The sequence below is a fragment of the Arvicola amphibius genome, chromosome 12 (assembly GCF_903992535.2).
Source record: "Arvicola amphibius chromosome 12, mArvAmp1.2, whole genome shotgun sequence".
NCBI classification, from domain to species: domain Eukaryota; kingdom Metazoa; phylum Chordata; class Mammalia; order Rodentia; family Cricetidae; genus Arvicola; species Arvicola amphibius.
In genome coordinates, this window is record NC_052058.2 from 99,920,545 (window position 1) to 99,936,732 (window position 16,188).

A 16,188-nucleotide genomic window follows, 5' to 3' on the forward strand; every position below is an offset into this window, starting at 1 on the left:
GTGCACCTAGCATTAAGCCCCTGCAGGCTTTTCTCTTGTTCACCTGTCTCTTTCAACAGAGAACTTACGATGCTGGAGCTGGGGAGATGGCTCAGCGTGTAAAGCACTTGCTTGCCCTTGCCATGCGAGTGTGAAGACTTGATTGACTCCCCAGAGACCACATCAGCGCAGGCACGGTAGTAAGTGTCTGCAATGCCACAGCCACAGGCAAATGAATCGCCAGATGCAAGAAACAAAAGGCCCTGTCTCAAATGAGATAGAAGGTGAAGAATGACATGCAGTTGTCCCGACCTCCATATGTGCTGTGTGACACATGTGTGTGTGTGTGTGTGTGTGTGTGTGGTGCATGCTTGCACATAGCCACACATCATACATAAATTTTTAAAAGTACTTAAGAGTGAGGAAAAGTTAGTTTTCTCCCCTATAACATTATTTTTTAGTATGAAATATCAATATTCCCCTAATAATTAAAAACAACAAATAGCTGGGTCTAGTGGCACATACCTTTAATCCCAGCACTTGGAAGGCAAGGCAGGTAGATCTCTGAGTTCAAAGCCAGCCTGGTCTACATAGTGAGTTTCAGAACAGCCAGGGCAACACAGAGAAACCCTGTCTTGAAAGCAAAAATGAATATGGCAACAAAACTTTATATTCTAGGTGTAAGTCGGAAGATACTTCACAACACGATTTAAATAACCACAGAAAGGAAACCTGGGACCAAACCAAGCCCACGTATCTACCTCTCAAAAAGAGAGCTCAAGGAATTAGGGTGAGTAGTTAGAGCAATGAAATAGCTTACTCATAGATGGAGAGATGGCTCAGCAGCTAAGAGTCTTTAATTCTCTTGCAGAAAACCAAGGCTTAGCTCCCAGAACCTGTGGGGTGGCTCACGGCTGTCCATCACCCCAGTTCCAGAGAATCTGGTGCCCTCTTCTGGTCTGTGTTAGCACTGCATGCATGTGGTACACACACACACACACACACACACACACACACACACACGCAATTAAATAAATCTTTAAAAGTATTTACTCAAGATGCCTATAAAACCATAAAGACAATAGGCCAATGCGTTGGGAAAACACACCAATTTTTAAAATTATACTTTAATTATTTATTGTGTATCAGTGTAGACATACATGCCATGGTGCACTTTTGGTGGCCAGAGCACAACCTGTAAGAGTTAGCACCCTCCTTCCACCATGTGGGACAAATTGGGTCATCAGAATTGATGTCAAGTGCTTTATCCATCTCACTGGCCTTAAAAAATACATCTTAACTCAGTGTAAGCAAGGCAAGGAGAAAGAAGGGCTTAGGTAAGGAAAGAATGGTGGCTGGACATCCCTAGGCCCCATTCCCATGGAGTGGAATGGGACGGGGTTGTGAAATCGGTGGTCAGTACACATGTAATCATAACACCACGGTGCTCACTGCAACAGATATGTCATCTATGACATTCAAGTTCAAAAAAAAGAGTATAAAAATATGATTTTAGTAAGGTTTTAAAAATTATTTGTGTGTGTATATGTGCATCTCCTTGTCTGTGTGTGCACCACATGTGTACAGTACCCACAGGGGCCAAAAGAGCCTCAGATCTCCTGAGCTGTATTGATAAGAACCAAACCAGGCCCTCTGCAAGCACTCAGCCACTGAGCCACTTATCCAGCTTCCTAAGTAACTTCATTGTTTTGTGTTGGGTTCATTCCTAGAGCACACGTGGCCCTCGGGCCACAGGTTAGACACACCTGCTTGAAACCTGGAAAATCTCAGCCACTCCTATCTTGACGCCTTTTGGTTTGAAGAGATAAGAAAGAGTGGATGAGCTTAGTGACAGTCTTTATTTACCACCTCCTAAGAACACATTAAGTGATTGGCATGTCTGCACGAACTGACCCAAAAGGCAGGGCAGCAAAGGGGCAGACACGACATGCATACAGAAATGTCACCGAGAAGACACCTACAAAGACCCAAGGCAACAGTGAGGGATTTAAACAAAAGTGGTTTTCAAATCCCTGGAAAGTAACCCTGGCAACCTTCATTATCATGACACACACAGTCCTCATACACATGCACACACACACAGGCTGGGAGATAACTTAGTGGTTAAAACACTTGCCACATAAATATGATGACCAGAATTCAGATCCCAAGAGCCCCGTGGGTGGGGGTGGGGGTTTGAAAGATATGAACCCCATGGACTCATGTGTCTGAATGGTTGGACTATAGGGAGTGGCAATATTAGGGGTGTGACCTTGTTGGATGAAGTATGTCACTGTAGGGCAGACTTTGAGGTCTCATATGCTCAAGCTATGCCTAGTGTGGGAGACAGTTCACTTCCTGTTGCCTGTGGATCAAGACGTAGAACTCTGAGCTACTCCTCCAGCACCATGTCTGCCTACATGATGCCATGCTCCTTGATAATGGACTAAACCTCTGAAACTGTAAGCCTTCCCCAATTAAATGTTTTCGTTTATAAGAGTTGCTGTGGTCATGGTGTCTTTCACAGCAGTAGAAACCATAAGTAAGACAGTGGGCATGGATGTTGTTTATAAGTCCAACCTCAGAAGGCAGACTAACAAAACCAGCCTTGTCAGTGAACTCTGGGTTTCACTGAGAGACTGTGCACCTCAATGAATACGGTGGGAGAACAACAGAGAATGATCCCTGAAACCAACCTCAGGCTTCCTCATGCATGCATGCACACACATACACACACATGCGTACACACACACATGCACAGAGACACAAGCTTGCATGTGAAAATAGAAAAATAAAACAGTAAAAGTAAAAAGTCACACAGGTTACAAATCATGGAACTATATATTAAAAGCTATGAACTGTACTCTATATCAATTTCGCTTCACTTAAAAGAATAAAAACACATGCTAGAGGCTGTACCGACGCCTGTGGAACACTTCAGCAGTGAAGAGTAGTAAGGCCGCCAGGACAGGGCTGCACTTCTACCTCTGCACGTCCAGAATGATAAATGAGCACCACCACAACACGTCCATCTCCGAGCCAGAGAGACGGCTCAGCTGGTGAAAGCACCTGCTGCCAAGCCTGATGACCTGAGCTTGAACCCCAGCCTCTCTCAGTGGAAGGAGAGACCCTGACCCCGTAAACTGTCCTCTGGCTTCCACACTGTGGCACAAGGACGCCCCCCCACACACACACATCACGTATACAGACACACACACAGTAAATAAATATGAATATGTAAAGTGTCATCTCTGATTTCTTCAGCGTCCTGCTGCCACATCCACACTCCCCGGGGAAGGCTCTGGTGTGCTATAAAATGATACTCAGCTACATCTCACTCCAATTCCATTCAGTCTCCAAAGATTAAAGATTCACTACAGGCAGACTTGACTTTCTCTGTGTGTAAGTACATGTTTATGTATGTGTATGTGCGTGTGGAGACCAGACGTCAACACTGGAGGTCTTTCTCAGTCTCCCTCCACCTCACTTTAAGACAGTCTTCTTGCTGAACCTGGAACTCACCAGTTCTGGTAGACAGGTGCAAGACACAAAGGAAGCCCGGAGGGAGCAAAATCCTGAATATCTGACAGAAGCAAGGCCTCTTAAGGATTCCAAGACTAATTGGTCCATGGTAAATTGGCAAAACCATTACCCATATGGGCCAGACTCAAAAGGGATGGCAAAGCTTGGGCATCCAAGTATGATGGGGAATCTTTGTCAACCAATTATCTTTAAGAGGTGGGACCAAGTTAGGGTGTGGCCTTCTGGGACCCAGAGGAAAACAGGGCACAGCCCAGGTGCACTCTCTCTGTGGTTCCCTGACAGCACAGCTGAGCTTGGACTTCTCGTTCCTGTTTCGTGAGTTTGCCCCTTATAATAAATAAAAATATACCTGTTTTATCTTTTAGCTAGCCTGGTTATTTCTCAACCCGAGGTAATTCAACACAATTACGAGAGATTATGGATCAGCGTGCAAAGATTAGCAACTGCAGTTTCCTCCTCCCTGAGCTTACACCCTGGGACAGCTGGTCTCCAGAGACCTCCTACCAAGACTAGCAACACCCACCCCATCCTGTGCCTTAACTAATAAACATGCTGAGGTTTCAGACAGCAGAGGTACCAGAATCCCACCCGATCCCAGCTTCACTGCCTGTGTGTCTATCCTCCTTCATTCCCTTGCCATCCCTAGCCAGGGTTCTGGGACCCGGGCTGTGTGGGATGAGGCAGGCTGGTCAGACAGTGAGCCTCAGGGATACTCTGTCTCCGTCTCCCCATTGGGATTACAGGCATACACCTCCATTCCGTATTACATGGGTTCTGGGGGAGCAAACACATATTCTCCTCACACTCGTGTGGCAAGCACTTGCCAGTCCCCTTCCCTGTCCTAGACCCTAGTCTGTTTGAGGCTAAACATGATGGTTCTAACTCCTGGTGAGTATGTTCATACTACTCACTAACAAACCAGGGCAGCTAGTGACAGGCCCAGGACACGGGCCCGCTTAGCCCTGTTAGCACCAGCTTCCAAAGTACTTTTGGACTGGGGAAGACCCACTTCAGGGCTTCTCTTGGTTGATATTTTTTTTTTAAATTTAAGCATAAACATTACTAAATAGCCTAGGCTAGCCTACAAGTCACTATATAGTCTAGGCTGGCCTAAAACTTGCTAGATAGCCCAAGCTAGCTTTGAAATCATGATTCCCCTGGCTCTACGTCCTGAGTGCTGGGATTACAGGTGTGCATCACTAGACCCAAACTAACTTTGTACTTTCCAACGATTATTATTAACACGTAGTCAGATGTTTTTCACTGTCAAAACACAAATGAAACAAAGCACCTCTATTTTTCATACCTTGCTTTAGAAAAAGTATAAATTCCTTCACAGTTTGGTCCAAATTAACTCCATGATATACTATAGGTCTGAAATTTCGATGTTCAAAGGAACGGATGAGGCGAACCGTGACAGTTACTTCCTTGGCAGCCATGTGGAGAGAAACCTGTGGTAAAGACACATGATAAAGTGGATCAAGGCACGGCTGCGGAAGAGCAAGCATTTGGATCGAGCTGAGCACCTATGGGGGCCTTCTGCAATCCCAGTGCTTGGCAATCAGAGTCAAGAGACTCCTGGAGCAAGCTGGCTGGCAAGACTAGCCATACTGGTGCCCTGCCTCAGTAAACAAAGTGGAGACTGACTAAGGAAGACATCCATTGTCAACCTCAGGCCTCCTCCACATGCACACATGTGCACCCAAATACACTGCACACACAGTACACATACATACACACATTAAAATAAATAAAATTCAAATAAAAGTTATTTCTTAGTCAGTGGCAGGGACTTTAATAATTGGCAACATTCTGTGTCTTTTTTATATTTATTTATTTATTATGTATACAATATTCTGTCTGCATGTATGCCTGCAGGCCAGAAGAGGGCACCAGACCTCATTACAGATGATTGTGAGCTACCATGTGGTTGCTGGGATTTGAACTCAGGACCTTTGGAAGAGCAGGCAATGCTCTTAACCACTGAGCCATCTCTCCAGTCCCCAACATTCTGTGTCTTAAGCAAGACACTAAACATAGGGACAGTGTGTTATTTTTATGCCTTTCAATTTGTCTGAAATAGTTCATAACCACAAGTAAGTCATATAAACTTGGCTTTAAAAGTCTCTCTGAATAACTGAGCTCTGTCCAACTGTTTTACTAAGTTTGGGAAAAGATACAGCATATTAAGCATGAAAAACCAGGGAGTTTACTATTTGAATGCATCAAATAATTTATAATTAAAATTAGCATATTAGCTATAATAAAATGACTTCTATAAAACCTGAAATAAATTTTCCTCATAAAATAAAGTAAGGGTTCATCTAATCTGCCTCATGGTTAATAAACCTAATAAATCTTTTGGTAATTCCAATATTGGTGATTATAGCATTACCCATACCTCAGAAACACATGGTCCTAAAAGCTACCAAACAATAGTTCAACATCTACAAAACAAAAATTTTCAGTATACTGATGCATTAAGTATTATTGGCACAATCCATGGTTTCAGGGATCTTATGATCAAATATTCTAAATCTCCTTTGCATGCTGGGGCATAGACTCAGAGCTTGGCATATCCTCCGTCAGCACTTTTCTCCTGAGCTGCTCCCCACTCAGCCCTGAGTGTCTTCTCTGTGTTCATGACATGTGAGTGCACAGGTGCATGTATGTTGTATGTATGGGTGGAGGTCAGAAGACAATCTCATGTGTTGTTCCCTGGGTGCTGTGGTGGTGGCCCCCATAGGCTCACATATTTGAATGTTTGGTCTTTAGGAAGTGGCACTATTAGGAGGTGTGGCCTTGCTGGGGTAGTTGTGGCCTTGTTGGAGGAAGTGTGTCACTAGGGGTAGGCTTTGAGGTTTCAAGTGCTCAAGAGAGGCCCAGTGTCTCTCTTCCCACTGCCTGAGGATCTAAATGTAGAATTCTCAAGCTACTTCTCCAGACCATGTCTGCTGCACGCTGCCATGCTTTGCACAGTGACGACAATGGACTAAACCTCTGAACTGTAAACCAGCCCCAGTGAAATGCTTTCCTTCGTAAGAGCTGCAGTGGTTGTGGTGTCTTCATAGCAGAGGATTCTGAATAAGACAGAGGCCTTCTACTTTTGTCTGACGCACTGGTTCTCACTGGCCTGGAATCTTACTGATGGTCACAGCAGCTGGCCAGTGAGCTGCCGGGGACCCAGCTGTCTCTGACTACAGCACCAACTGCAGCTGTTTAATCCCACACTCATGTCCTCTGTTTACAAGGCAAGTGCTTCTGACTGCCCATCTCGCGCGCCCAGGTTTTCATTCTGACTACATCTATTTATTCCTCTCTCTGTGTGTCTCTCTGTCTCTCTGTCTCCCTCTCTCATCTATCTGTCTATCTATCTGTTCGTCTGTCTGTCTATTGTGTGTGCATATTCAGGTGCACTGTGCCATGGTACCCATGTGGAGGTCAGAGGACAACTGGCGGGGGTAATTCCACGATGTGGACTGAATGCAGTTTGTACAGCAAGCCCCTTTACCCAATATGCTGGTCCTCCAGCCCATGCTCTGGTTCTCTTTCTTCCTTCCTTTCTTTCTTTTAAAGATTTATTATGTATACAGTGTTCTGCTTGCATGTGTGCCTATAATCCTTAAGAGGGCACTAGATCTCATTATAGATAGTTGTGAACCACCATGTGGTTGCTGGGACCTCTGGACCTCTGGACTCAGGACCTCTAAGCCACCTGTCCAACCACATGCTCTGGCTCTAGATTGTGATGTTAGTTATATATATCTGCACATGTGTTAAAAATGCATAAAATAAACATATGGACACACAGACACGCCTAGATATACACACACACACACACACGTGCATGTACAACAGTGGACTAGACATACACACACACATGCATGTACAACAGTGAAATCTGAATTGAAACCATGGGTTGTGCCAACAGCAGCTGTCTAGCCATGAAAAGAGACTACATTCAAGCCAGGCCCACCACCAGGGGGACACTGGGTTAGAGGTATAACAACTCTTACCTGCATTCTTTCTTAGGATTTCATGGAGAACTACAACTATCTCAAAAAGGTTTCTAAAACTCATCATTCAGTGTGGTGGCTTGAAAGAAATTGACCCATAGGGAATGGCATTATTAGGAGGTATGGCCTTGCTGGAGGAAGTACGTCACTGTGGGGGCGGGCTTTGAGGTCTCTTGTTCTAGCTTTGCTCTGTGTGACACTGAGATCACTTCCTATTGCCTGCAGGTCAAGATGTAAGACACCCAGCAACTTCTCCAGCACCATGTCTGCCTGCCCGCTGCCATGTCCCACCATGATAATGGACTAAATCCCTGAAAATGTAAGCCAGCCCAGTTAAATGTCTTTCCTTTACATGAGTTGCTGTGGTTTGGGTGTCTCTTCTCTAAGTAAGACATTCAGACAAGCCTGCTGCCATGATGAATGGAGGGACCGCACTGAACAACACAGCACCAAAACCTCAGGGAAGAGCCCGGCAGAGACCTTAGAGTGGAGACACAGCAGCCTTTGGCTGTCAGCACCTAAATGCACCAGCCAACCTAATGAACGCATCAAGCCCAGAGCGTCCAGTGTATTTACTGACAGAGGCAGGATCAGTGACACAGAGGTAGCAGCCAAGGTCAGAAGCTAAGGGAGTCTACTGGAAGCATGGCCTGGTTTCTTCAGCAATCTCCCAAACAATAAAGAAGGCAGTCTAGGAGACTGGTCAGGGGTAAAATACTTACTGTTCAAGTGTGAGAACCTTTAGCTCCTCAGAACGCATATAAAGCCGGGCTTGGTAGTGAACACCTGTAATTCCAGGGCTTCTGTGAAGCCGTGGAAACTAGAGACATGAGAATCCTAGACGCTTGCAAGTCAGCTGGCCTGGCATACAGAGAGGGAACAGCAAGGACCTCTGGATCAATAACAAGGTGGGGCAGGGGCTGGAGAGGTGGTCCAGCAGTTAGGAACACTCACTACTCTTTTTTTTTTAAATATTTATTTATTATGTATACAATATTCTGTCTGTGTGTATGCCTACAGGCCAGAAGAGGGCACCAGACCTCATTACAGATGGTTGTGAGCCACCATGTGGTTGCCGGGAATAGAACTCAGGACCTTTGGAAGAGCAGGCAATGCTCTTAACCACTGAGCTATCCCTCCAGCCCAACACTCACTACTCTTACAGAGGACCTGGTTCCATTCCCAGCACCCATGTTAGGAAGCTCACAACCACCTGCAATTCCAGCTCCAGGGGATCCAACACCCTCTTCTGGCTTCCACGGGTGTCTGCATTTGTGTACAGTAGAGGTTCTCAGCCTCCCTAATGCAGCGACCCTTTACCGCGGTTCCTCGTGCTGTGCTGACCCCAGCTGTAAAGTTATTTTGTTGCTACTTCATAACTACAATGTTGCTACTGGAAAGAGTCTGAACCATCTGCATGGCACCGAGAGCCTCACACAGCCCAGCCTGGGCCCTCACCATCACAATCCACTTTCCCTGCATCCTTCCAGCTGCAATGACAGCTCCTGGCTTCCCACACAGTCACCAAGCTTGTGCCACACCCTGCCACACCCTCCCACTGTCAATCCTTTTACCCTACTGTGAGAGGGTCATTCAACCCCCAAAGTCCTCACGCCCCACAGGCTGAGGACTGCTGAGAGACACTGACACAGGTACAGGCACATAGGTTAGAAATAAGGAAGCAACAGGGGCTGCGGAGATGGCTCAGCCGTTAGGAGCACTTTCGACACTTCCTTCCAAAAGACCAGAGTTCTGTTCCTAATACCCATACCACAAGGCTCACAAACACTGGTCACTCCAGCTTCACAGGATCCAGTAACTTCTGTCCGATCTGGGTACCTGTACACATGCGGCATTCACATACACATACATACAAGCAAATCTTTAAAACAAATAAAAAGTAAAATAATAAGCAAAATGTGGAAGGTGAGAACCAACCCCCGAGGTTGTCTTCTAACCTCCACATGCACACAATTCCACGTATGCAACTTCACTCACACATATACATACATCATACACACATCATACATACAAGGAAACTGTGCACTAAGAGTGACAGCCATGTATCTAGATTGGCATGGTTCAGACATGGGTTTGAGCACCCATGTAGTGGTATGGAGGGGTGGTAGGACCTTCAAAAGGTGGTAGGATCTTCAAAAAGAGATGGGGCCCAGTGGCAGAGTACATGTTCAGAATAAAGGGGGCCCCTGGGCTCAATTCCCAGCATCATGTGTTATATTCCAGTAACATACTGAGCCACAGCAAATAAATCCAAATAGCATTCAGTGGTTAGTACACCAGAATCAAGCCACAATGGACGGTGGTTGCACATGCCTTTAATCTCAGCACTTGGGAGGCAGAGGCAGGTGGATGTCAATGATTTCAAGGCCAGCCTGGTCTACAAGAGTGAGTTCCAGGATAGGCTCTAAAACTACAGAGAAATGCTGTCTTGAAAAACAAAAACAAACAAACAACAACAAAAAAAACCCCATAAAAAACAGAATCAGGTCACATGCCTAGAAAGAGTCTGAACCATCTGCACAGCACCGAGAGCCTCACACAGCCCAGCCTGGGCCCTCACCATCACAATCCACTTTCCCTGCATCCTTCCAGCTGCAATGACAGCTCCTGGCTTCCCACACAGTCACCAAGCTTGTGCCACACCCTGCCACACCCTCCCACTGTCAATCCTTTACCCTCCAACAATGGGACCTTCAGGAAGCAGGTCAGAGACTCCCAACGTGGGCCACCTTCCATCTGAGTGCCTCCTCCCTCGGGCTGAGCTCTGGAGCTCTCTCCCATTGAAGGAGAATCCACTCCTCACAGGAAAATGGACTACATGCTCGGTTTCTTCTAGATCCGGCAACTCGGGCTACCTGAGGTGCGTCCGAGGGGCCAGCAATGCTTGCTGGTGGAAGAGCAGCGCTGAGACGACCTGCACCCCCAAGACACACTAGCAGACGCCCTGCAACAACGCAGGAGGGCCACAGGAGAGGTACAGTGCCTGCCTGGCATGCATGGTGCTGAACCCCAGCACCCCAAAAGTCATCAGAGAGGGAAGGAAGAGGGGAAGAGTTAAGAAGGGAGGGAGGGGTGAAGGAAGGGCATACAGGAGGGAAGGAAGGATGGGAGAGAGAAGAGAAGGGAAGGCAAGAGGGAGATAAAGGAGAAGAAGAAGGGAAGAGAGGAAGGAGATGGAGCGAGGAGGAAAGGAAAGGAGGAAGGAGATGTACAGAAAATCTTGTTGTTTCCCAACAATAACAAATTTTAAAAGCAAAATTAATATTTAAATATCTATAAAAGTAATATTCAACAGCAACTCAATAACTCTGTATTACAGGCAGTTCAGCTGAACTTAGGTTGGGCACACCTTAATGTACAGGCTTGGGCAGGGCTTTGAAAAGTGACAGTGCCCGGGGCTTAGGAAGGTCTTTAAACCTCCCCTCTACAAAACTTGTCCAGGTGGGTGCCTGCTGGAGCAGCAGGTTCCCTGGTGGCCACATCACTGCAGCCCAGATACTCAACACCTCCTCCAAAGCTCCCTGGGAATCGAGGGCCCCACTGGCCCAGGCTCCAGCATGCTTAGGGGTTGAGTATCATCAAAGTCAGGAGGCTTCCAGACTCCAGTCCTCTGAGCGACAGAAATTCAGGAACTAGGAAAGTAGCAACAGGCTGCCACAACACCCAGGACTTACAGCTTCCCAAGCCGGTGCCTCTCCGCTGGGCAGAGTTCCCAGCTGAACAGCTAGGAGCCCAGGAAGGCTGGATCCTTCTCTCCTGGAGAGAGCAGTGGTATGGCATGTGAAACATCAGAGCTGACATCCCACAACATGGAGAACACACATGTCCACATCACACTGGGTGTGGGCTTTATACTGATCTATATCAGCTCAAAGAAAACATGTAACTAGAGTTGATTTGGGATGTTAATGTAGTTTGTGTCTACGAAGTTGGCTATCAACAATGAGTTACAACTCAGAAATCCCTGCTAAGACAAACACAGGGTCAGGTTCCTAGGAACCTCTCTGGCCCTGGAAATTTTGTCAGTTGATAAAAGACACAAACTGTCTTGTTCTATCATGCATGTCTGTTAACGTTGAATTCACAGATGATGACGTTGGCCATGTGTAGGAAAATTTGCCTACCATACCTGTTGGCTCTGTAAGGTATGCATGGCCCTCTCACACTCATGAACACACAGTGATTCAGATCTACATCTGGAGGTCTGACATACAGCAAAAGATAAGGGCCAGCAACTTGGTTCTGTCCGTTAAAGGCACTTGTTATGAAAGCCTGAAGACCCAGTTCAATCCCGGAACCCAAGAGAAGATAAAAGGGGAAAACTGTCCGGGGGGGGGGGGGGGGGGGGGGGGCAATTCTACTAAGTTATTCTATGGGCCTCTATATGCACACGGTGACACATTTATGACCCTGGTATATAATAATACTTTTTTTTCTTTTTGGTTTTTCGAGATAGGGTTTCACTGCAGTTTTAGAGCCTGTCCTAGAACTAGCTCTTGTAGACCAGGTTGGCCTAGAACTCACAGAGATCCACCTGCCTCTGCCTCTGCTAGTCTTTTCAAATATGTATTGGTCACGTGTGTCTATTCTTTTGATCACTATCTTTTCAGTTTTTTAGGACATTTATTAACCAGGTGATTTCCTTTTTCTGGTACTTTTTCTAGTCGTTTGTATATTCGACATATCAGTCTCCTGTCTGAGGTTGGTAAAAATGGTTTTTCTTTCCATTCTGAAGCCTTTGACATTTCCTCTGCTGTACTAAAAATTTATTTCATCTTACCTGACAATTCTGAGGATGATCAGATGCCAACACCTGTATCTTTTTGAAGTGCAATGTAGAGAAGGTCAGAGGCATCAGATCCCTGGAACTGGAGTTATAGGTCTTTATGAGTTGCCGGACATAGGTGCTGGGAACTGAACTCCGGTCCTCTGTGAGGGGGGACATGCTCTTCACCGACCATCTCCCACGCCCCTGCTCGTATCTCACGGTGTTTCCCTCTAGCATTCTCTAAGTTTCAGGTCTACGTTGAGGTCTGTGCAAGGTTGAGAGCTGCGGGTTTGGTTTTACTATCTTCCTGTGAGATCCAGCTTGTCCAGTTTGTTGACAAGGCCGTCTTTAGCCAATTCATGTTTCTAACGCCTCTGTCAGAACTGCGTGGCTGTAGCTGCGTGGCTTTACTTCTGGGTCCTCTATTCTATTCCATTTGTCTAGACGTCTGATTTTGGGTATGACTGGAATTTGAACAGGTATTTGGATGGAATTATTTTAAACCCTGAATCATTTTAGAGTTACATTTACTCCATCAAATTGAGAATTACAAAACTTGGAATTTCCATTTGCTTTAAAGGTTAAAATTGCAGGGGAACTACAGCTTTCCAAGAAGGATGGTTTAACTACAAACAAACAAATCATTTTCATATTACCATAAATGCTTAGTTTCCTCTATATTTAGAGATCAGTATTATAAGTATAAAAGTTTACTATTTTAAGTTTTTGAATTTTATTTATTTTGGGGGTGGGTAGGGGTTGGGGAACAGCCTGCAAGAGTCCATTCTCTCTTAACCATGAGTCAGGGTTGGAATTAAGGTCACCAGGCTTAGCAGCAAGTACTTTTACCTATAAGGCATCTCACTGGACCTGTTTTCTCTGAAAATGAATTTGCCTTGTAGGTGCAATTCTGCCATGACTTCTTGCTTTCTTTAATCATTAGTGCATGCATGTAGGGGGTCACGCCACACTGCACAAGTCAGGACCAGAAGACAACTGTGGGATGGGTTTCAAGGATGGAGCTCACATTGTCGGGCTGAGTCATGGCCAGATGGGTAATGCCAGCTGTTGGTATATTAAGAAACACCCAGGAGGATAGCGGCACACCTGCGTATGTCTAGGAGGCACGTGAAGAGGTCATTACATCACAGCACTCTGACCTGAGGAAAGGATTAGATGAACTCAGGGGACAATGCACAGTGGGAGGCAGGGTAAAATGGTAGGCGAGGCTTGGCAGGAAGAAGTAGATTACTGGGAGCTTGTTTGTTGAGGTTGTTTGCCTTGGCCTCTTTCTAAGTCCCCCTTTCTCCACTTCCTGTCCCATGTGACATAAGCCACTCAGCTAAATCCTCCTTGCTGTGATGGACTGAGTCCTCTGCTGTACCCTCCTGTATTTATGGACTGAGCCCTCTCTCCCTGTATGAACGGACTGAGCCCTCTCTCCCTGTATGAATTGACTGAGCCTTCTCTCCCTGAATGAATTGACTGAGCCCTCTCTCCCTGTATGAACGGACTGAGCCCTCTCTCCCTGAATGAATGGACTGAGCCCTCTCGCCCTGTTTGAACAGACTGAGCCCTCCCTCCCTGTATGAATGGACTGAGCCCTCTCTCTGATGCACCCTCTGAGTGAGGTCCTCTGAAACTGTGAGTCACAATAAACCTTCATCCTTGAACTTGTTTTCTTGGGTATTTTAGTCACGACAAAAAATTAACTAAGAGTGTAGTTTTGGAACCTGTGCTGGAACTCACTCTGTAGAACAAGCTGGCCTCCAACTCACAGAGATCCACCTGTTTCTGCCTCCCAAGTGCTGGGATTAAAGGCATTGGCCACCAGTGCTTGGCTTTGTAATTAGATATTTAAAATATATATATAAAATATTGTGCTATGGTCTGCCCTCCTCCTACTCTTTCCAGATCCTCCACTGGAGTTTTTTTTAACCTTAGTATTCTGTTTAGATTATTATATTTTGTTTCTTTAGAATGTAAACAATAGTTGTAACATTTTTTAAACTGTGAAAAGGTGGGAGGGGTATGTGTCGGGAATGAGGGAGCATCAAGACACATTGTATATGTGTGTTAAATTGTCAGAGAATAAATAAAGCAAAAAAAATAACTAAGAGCAACAAAACTAACACAAGATGAGCATGTATAAAATATGAAAACTGGACTGGAGAGATGGCTCAGTTGGAAAAGTGACTTCCACACAAACATGAGGACTTGAGTTTAACCCCTAAGCCCCACACAGTAGAAGTAGAGAACTAACTCCTCCAAGGTGTGCTCTGACCTTCACACGCACTATGGTACGTGTGCCCTTCCACACATATACACAAATATATATATATATATATATATATATATATACATATATACACACACACACACACACACATATATATATATATATCAGAATCTAAAGCCAATAATAATAATTGATAATATAAAACTAAGGACTTAAAAACTAGGACCATATGACAATCAATGACCGTCTGAAAACTTCATGCTTTTTCTTTGGTTTGCTTACATACTACAAACCGAAGCACCATCGTTCTAGAAAGACTGCTGTGATCATATTTTACAGACAAAACTTTTAAGAAAAACACTTGTAACATTAATTCAAGAATGAGTGTAGCTGAGAAGATGGTGTCTTAGTCACTGTTCTATTTCTATTGCTGTGAAGGAACATTGTGACAACTCTTATAAAGGAAAGCATTTAATTGGGGGCTGGCTTATAGCTCCAGGGGTGCATCTGTCCATGGTCAGCATGGTGGCAGGGAGCATGGTGGCAGGCAGGTGTGGTGCTGGAGAAGTAGCTAAGAGCTACATCCTGATCTGTAAGCCAAGAGACAGAGAAGGAGGGAAGGTGAGGGGAAGAGAGAGAGGAGGGAGAGAGAGGGAGGACAGAGGTAGGGGAGGGGGAGAGAGAGGAAGAGAGTGAGGGAGGAGAAAGAGGAAGGAGAGGGAGAAGGTGAGGAACAGGGAAGAGGGGGAGGGAAAGAGAATGACTGGGCCTGGCATGGGCTTTTGAAAGCCCACTTCCAGTGATACACTTCCTCCACTAGGCCACACCTCCTCCACTAGGCCACACCTCCTCCAACAAGGCCACACCTCCTCCAACAAGGCCACACCTCCTCCAACAAGGCCACACTGTGATTTTCTCAAACAGTATCAAATGGTGACTAAACATTCAAATATATAAGCCTATGGGGCCATTCTTATTGAAACCACCACAGATGGCTAACTAGTCAAGAGCACATTGCCCTTGCAGAGAACTGAGTTCGGATTCCAGCACTCATGCTGAACAGCTTACAACTCCAGCTTCCAGGAATCCAACGCCCTCTTCGGAATTCTACGGGCGTTGACATTCATATGCACAAACCCACACACAGACACACACATAAGAAAGTCTAAAATAAAAGAATGCTTTTAAAGTTTGGACCACTTTTAGATGTGTTTAAAAAAAAAATAAAACCTTCCAGCTGTCAGTATTTAAGAAACATGGTAGGATCAAAATAACCCCGAGCTAATGTAACAGCTCCCACACGTCCCCATGCTGCTGACACCTGTCACATGTGCCTCGGCAGCTGAGGATGGGTCATCACCGACGCCAAACAAGGAAATAAGCACAGAGTGCTGCTCACTCTCAAGTCTAAGACCTGCTGGAATCAACACCTACAGCTCCACAGACTTGCCTTGGCCATGACCTTCCCTTCATCTTGGGCAAATGCGCAAAACAATCACTTGTTTTCTGCGCTAGAGACATGTGAGACTTCGGAAATGATCCAAGGCAGCTGAGTTTTCCAGACTGGAGAGAAAGACTATTTCTGTCTCTCTTATGTCTGTCTCTCTCTTCCTCGTGTGTCT

At 45.6% G+C, this 16,188-nt stretch overlaps 1 protein-coding gene across 4 annotated transcripts in view; it reads right to left on the minus strand.

Moving 5' to 3' along the window:
- C12H2orf76 (chromosome 12 C2orf76 homolog) overlaps window positions 1-16,188 on the minus strand; it is a 61,954-nt gene that overhangs the window by 35,436 nt on the left and 10,330 nt on the right. For all 4 annotated transcript variants that reach the window (XM_038349086.1, XM_038349087.1, XM_038349084.1 and 1 more), the window contains one exon: window positions 4,829-4,973. In XM_038349086.1, coding sequence (XP_038205014.1) covers window positions 4,829-4,961 — 133 coding nt within the window. In that variant the 5' untranslated portion in view covers window positions 4,962-4,973. The remainder of the gene's footprint in view (window positions 1-4,828; window positions 4,974-16,188) is intronic.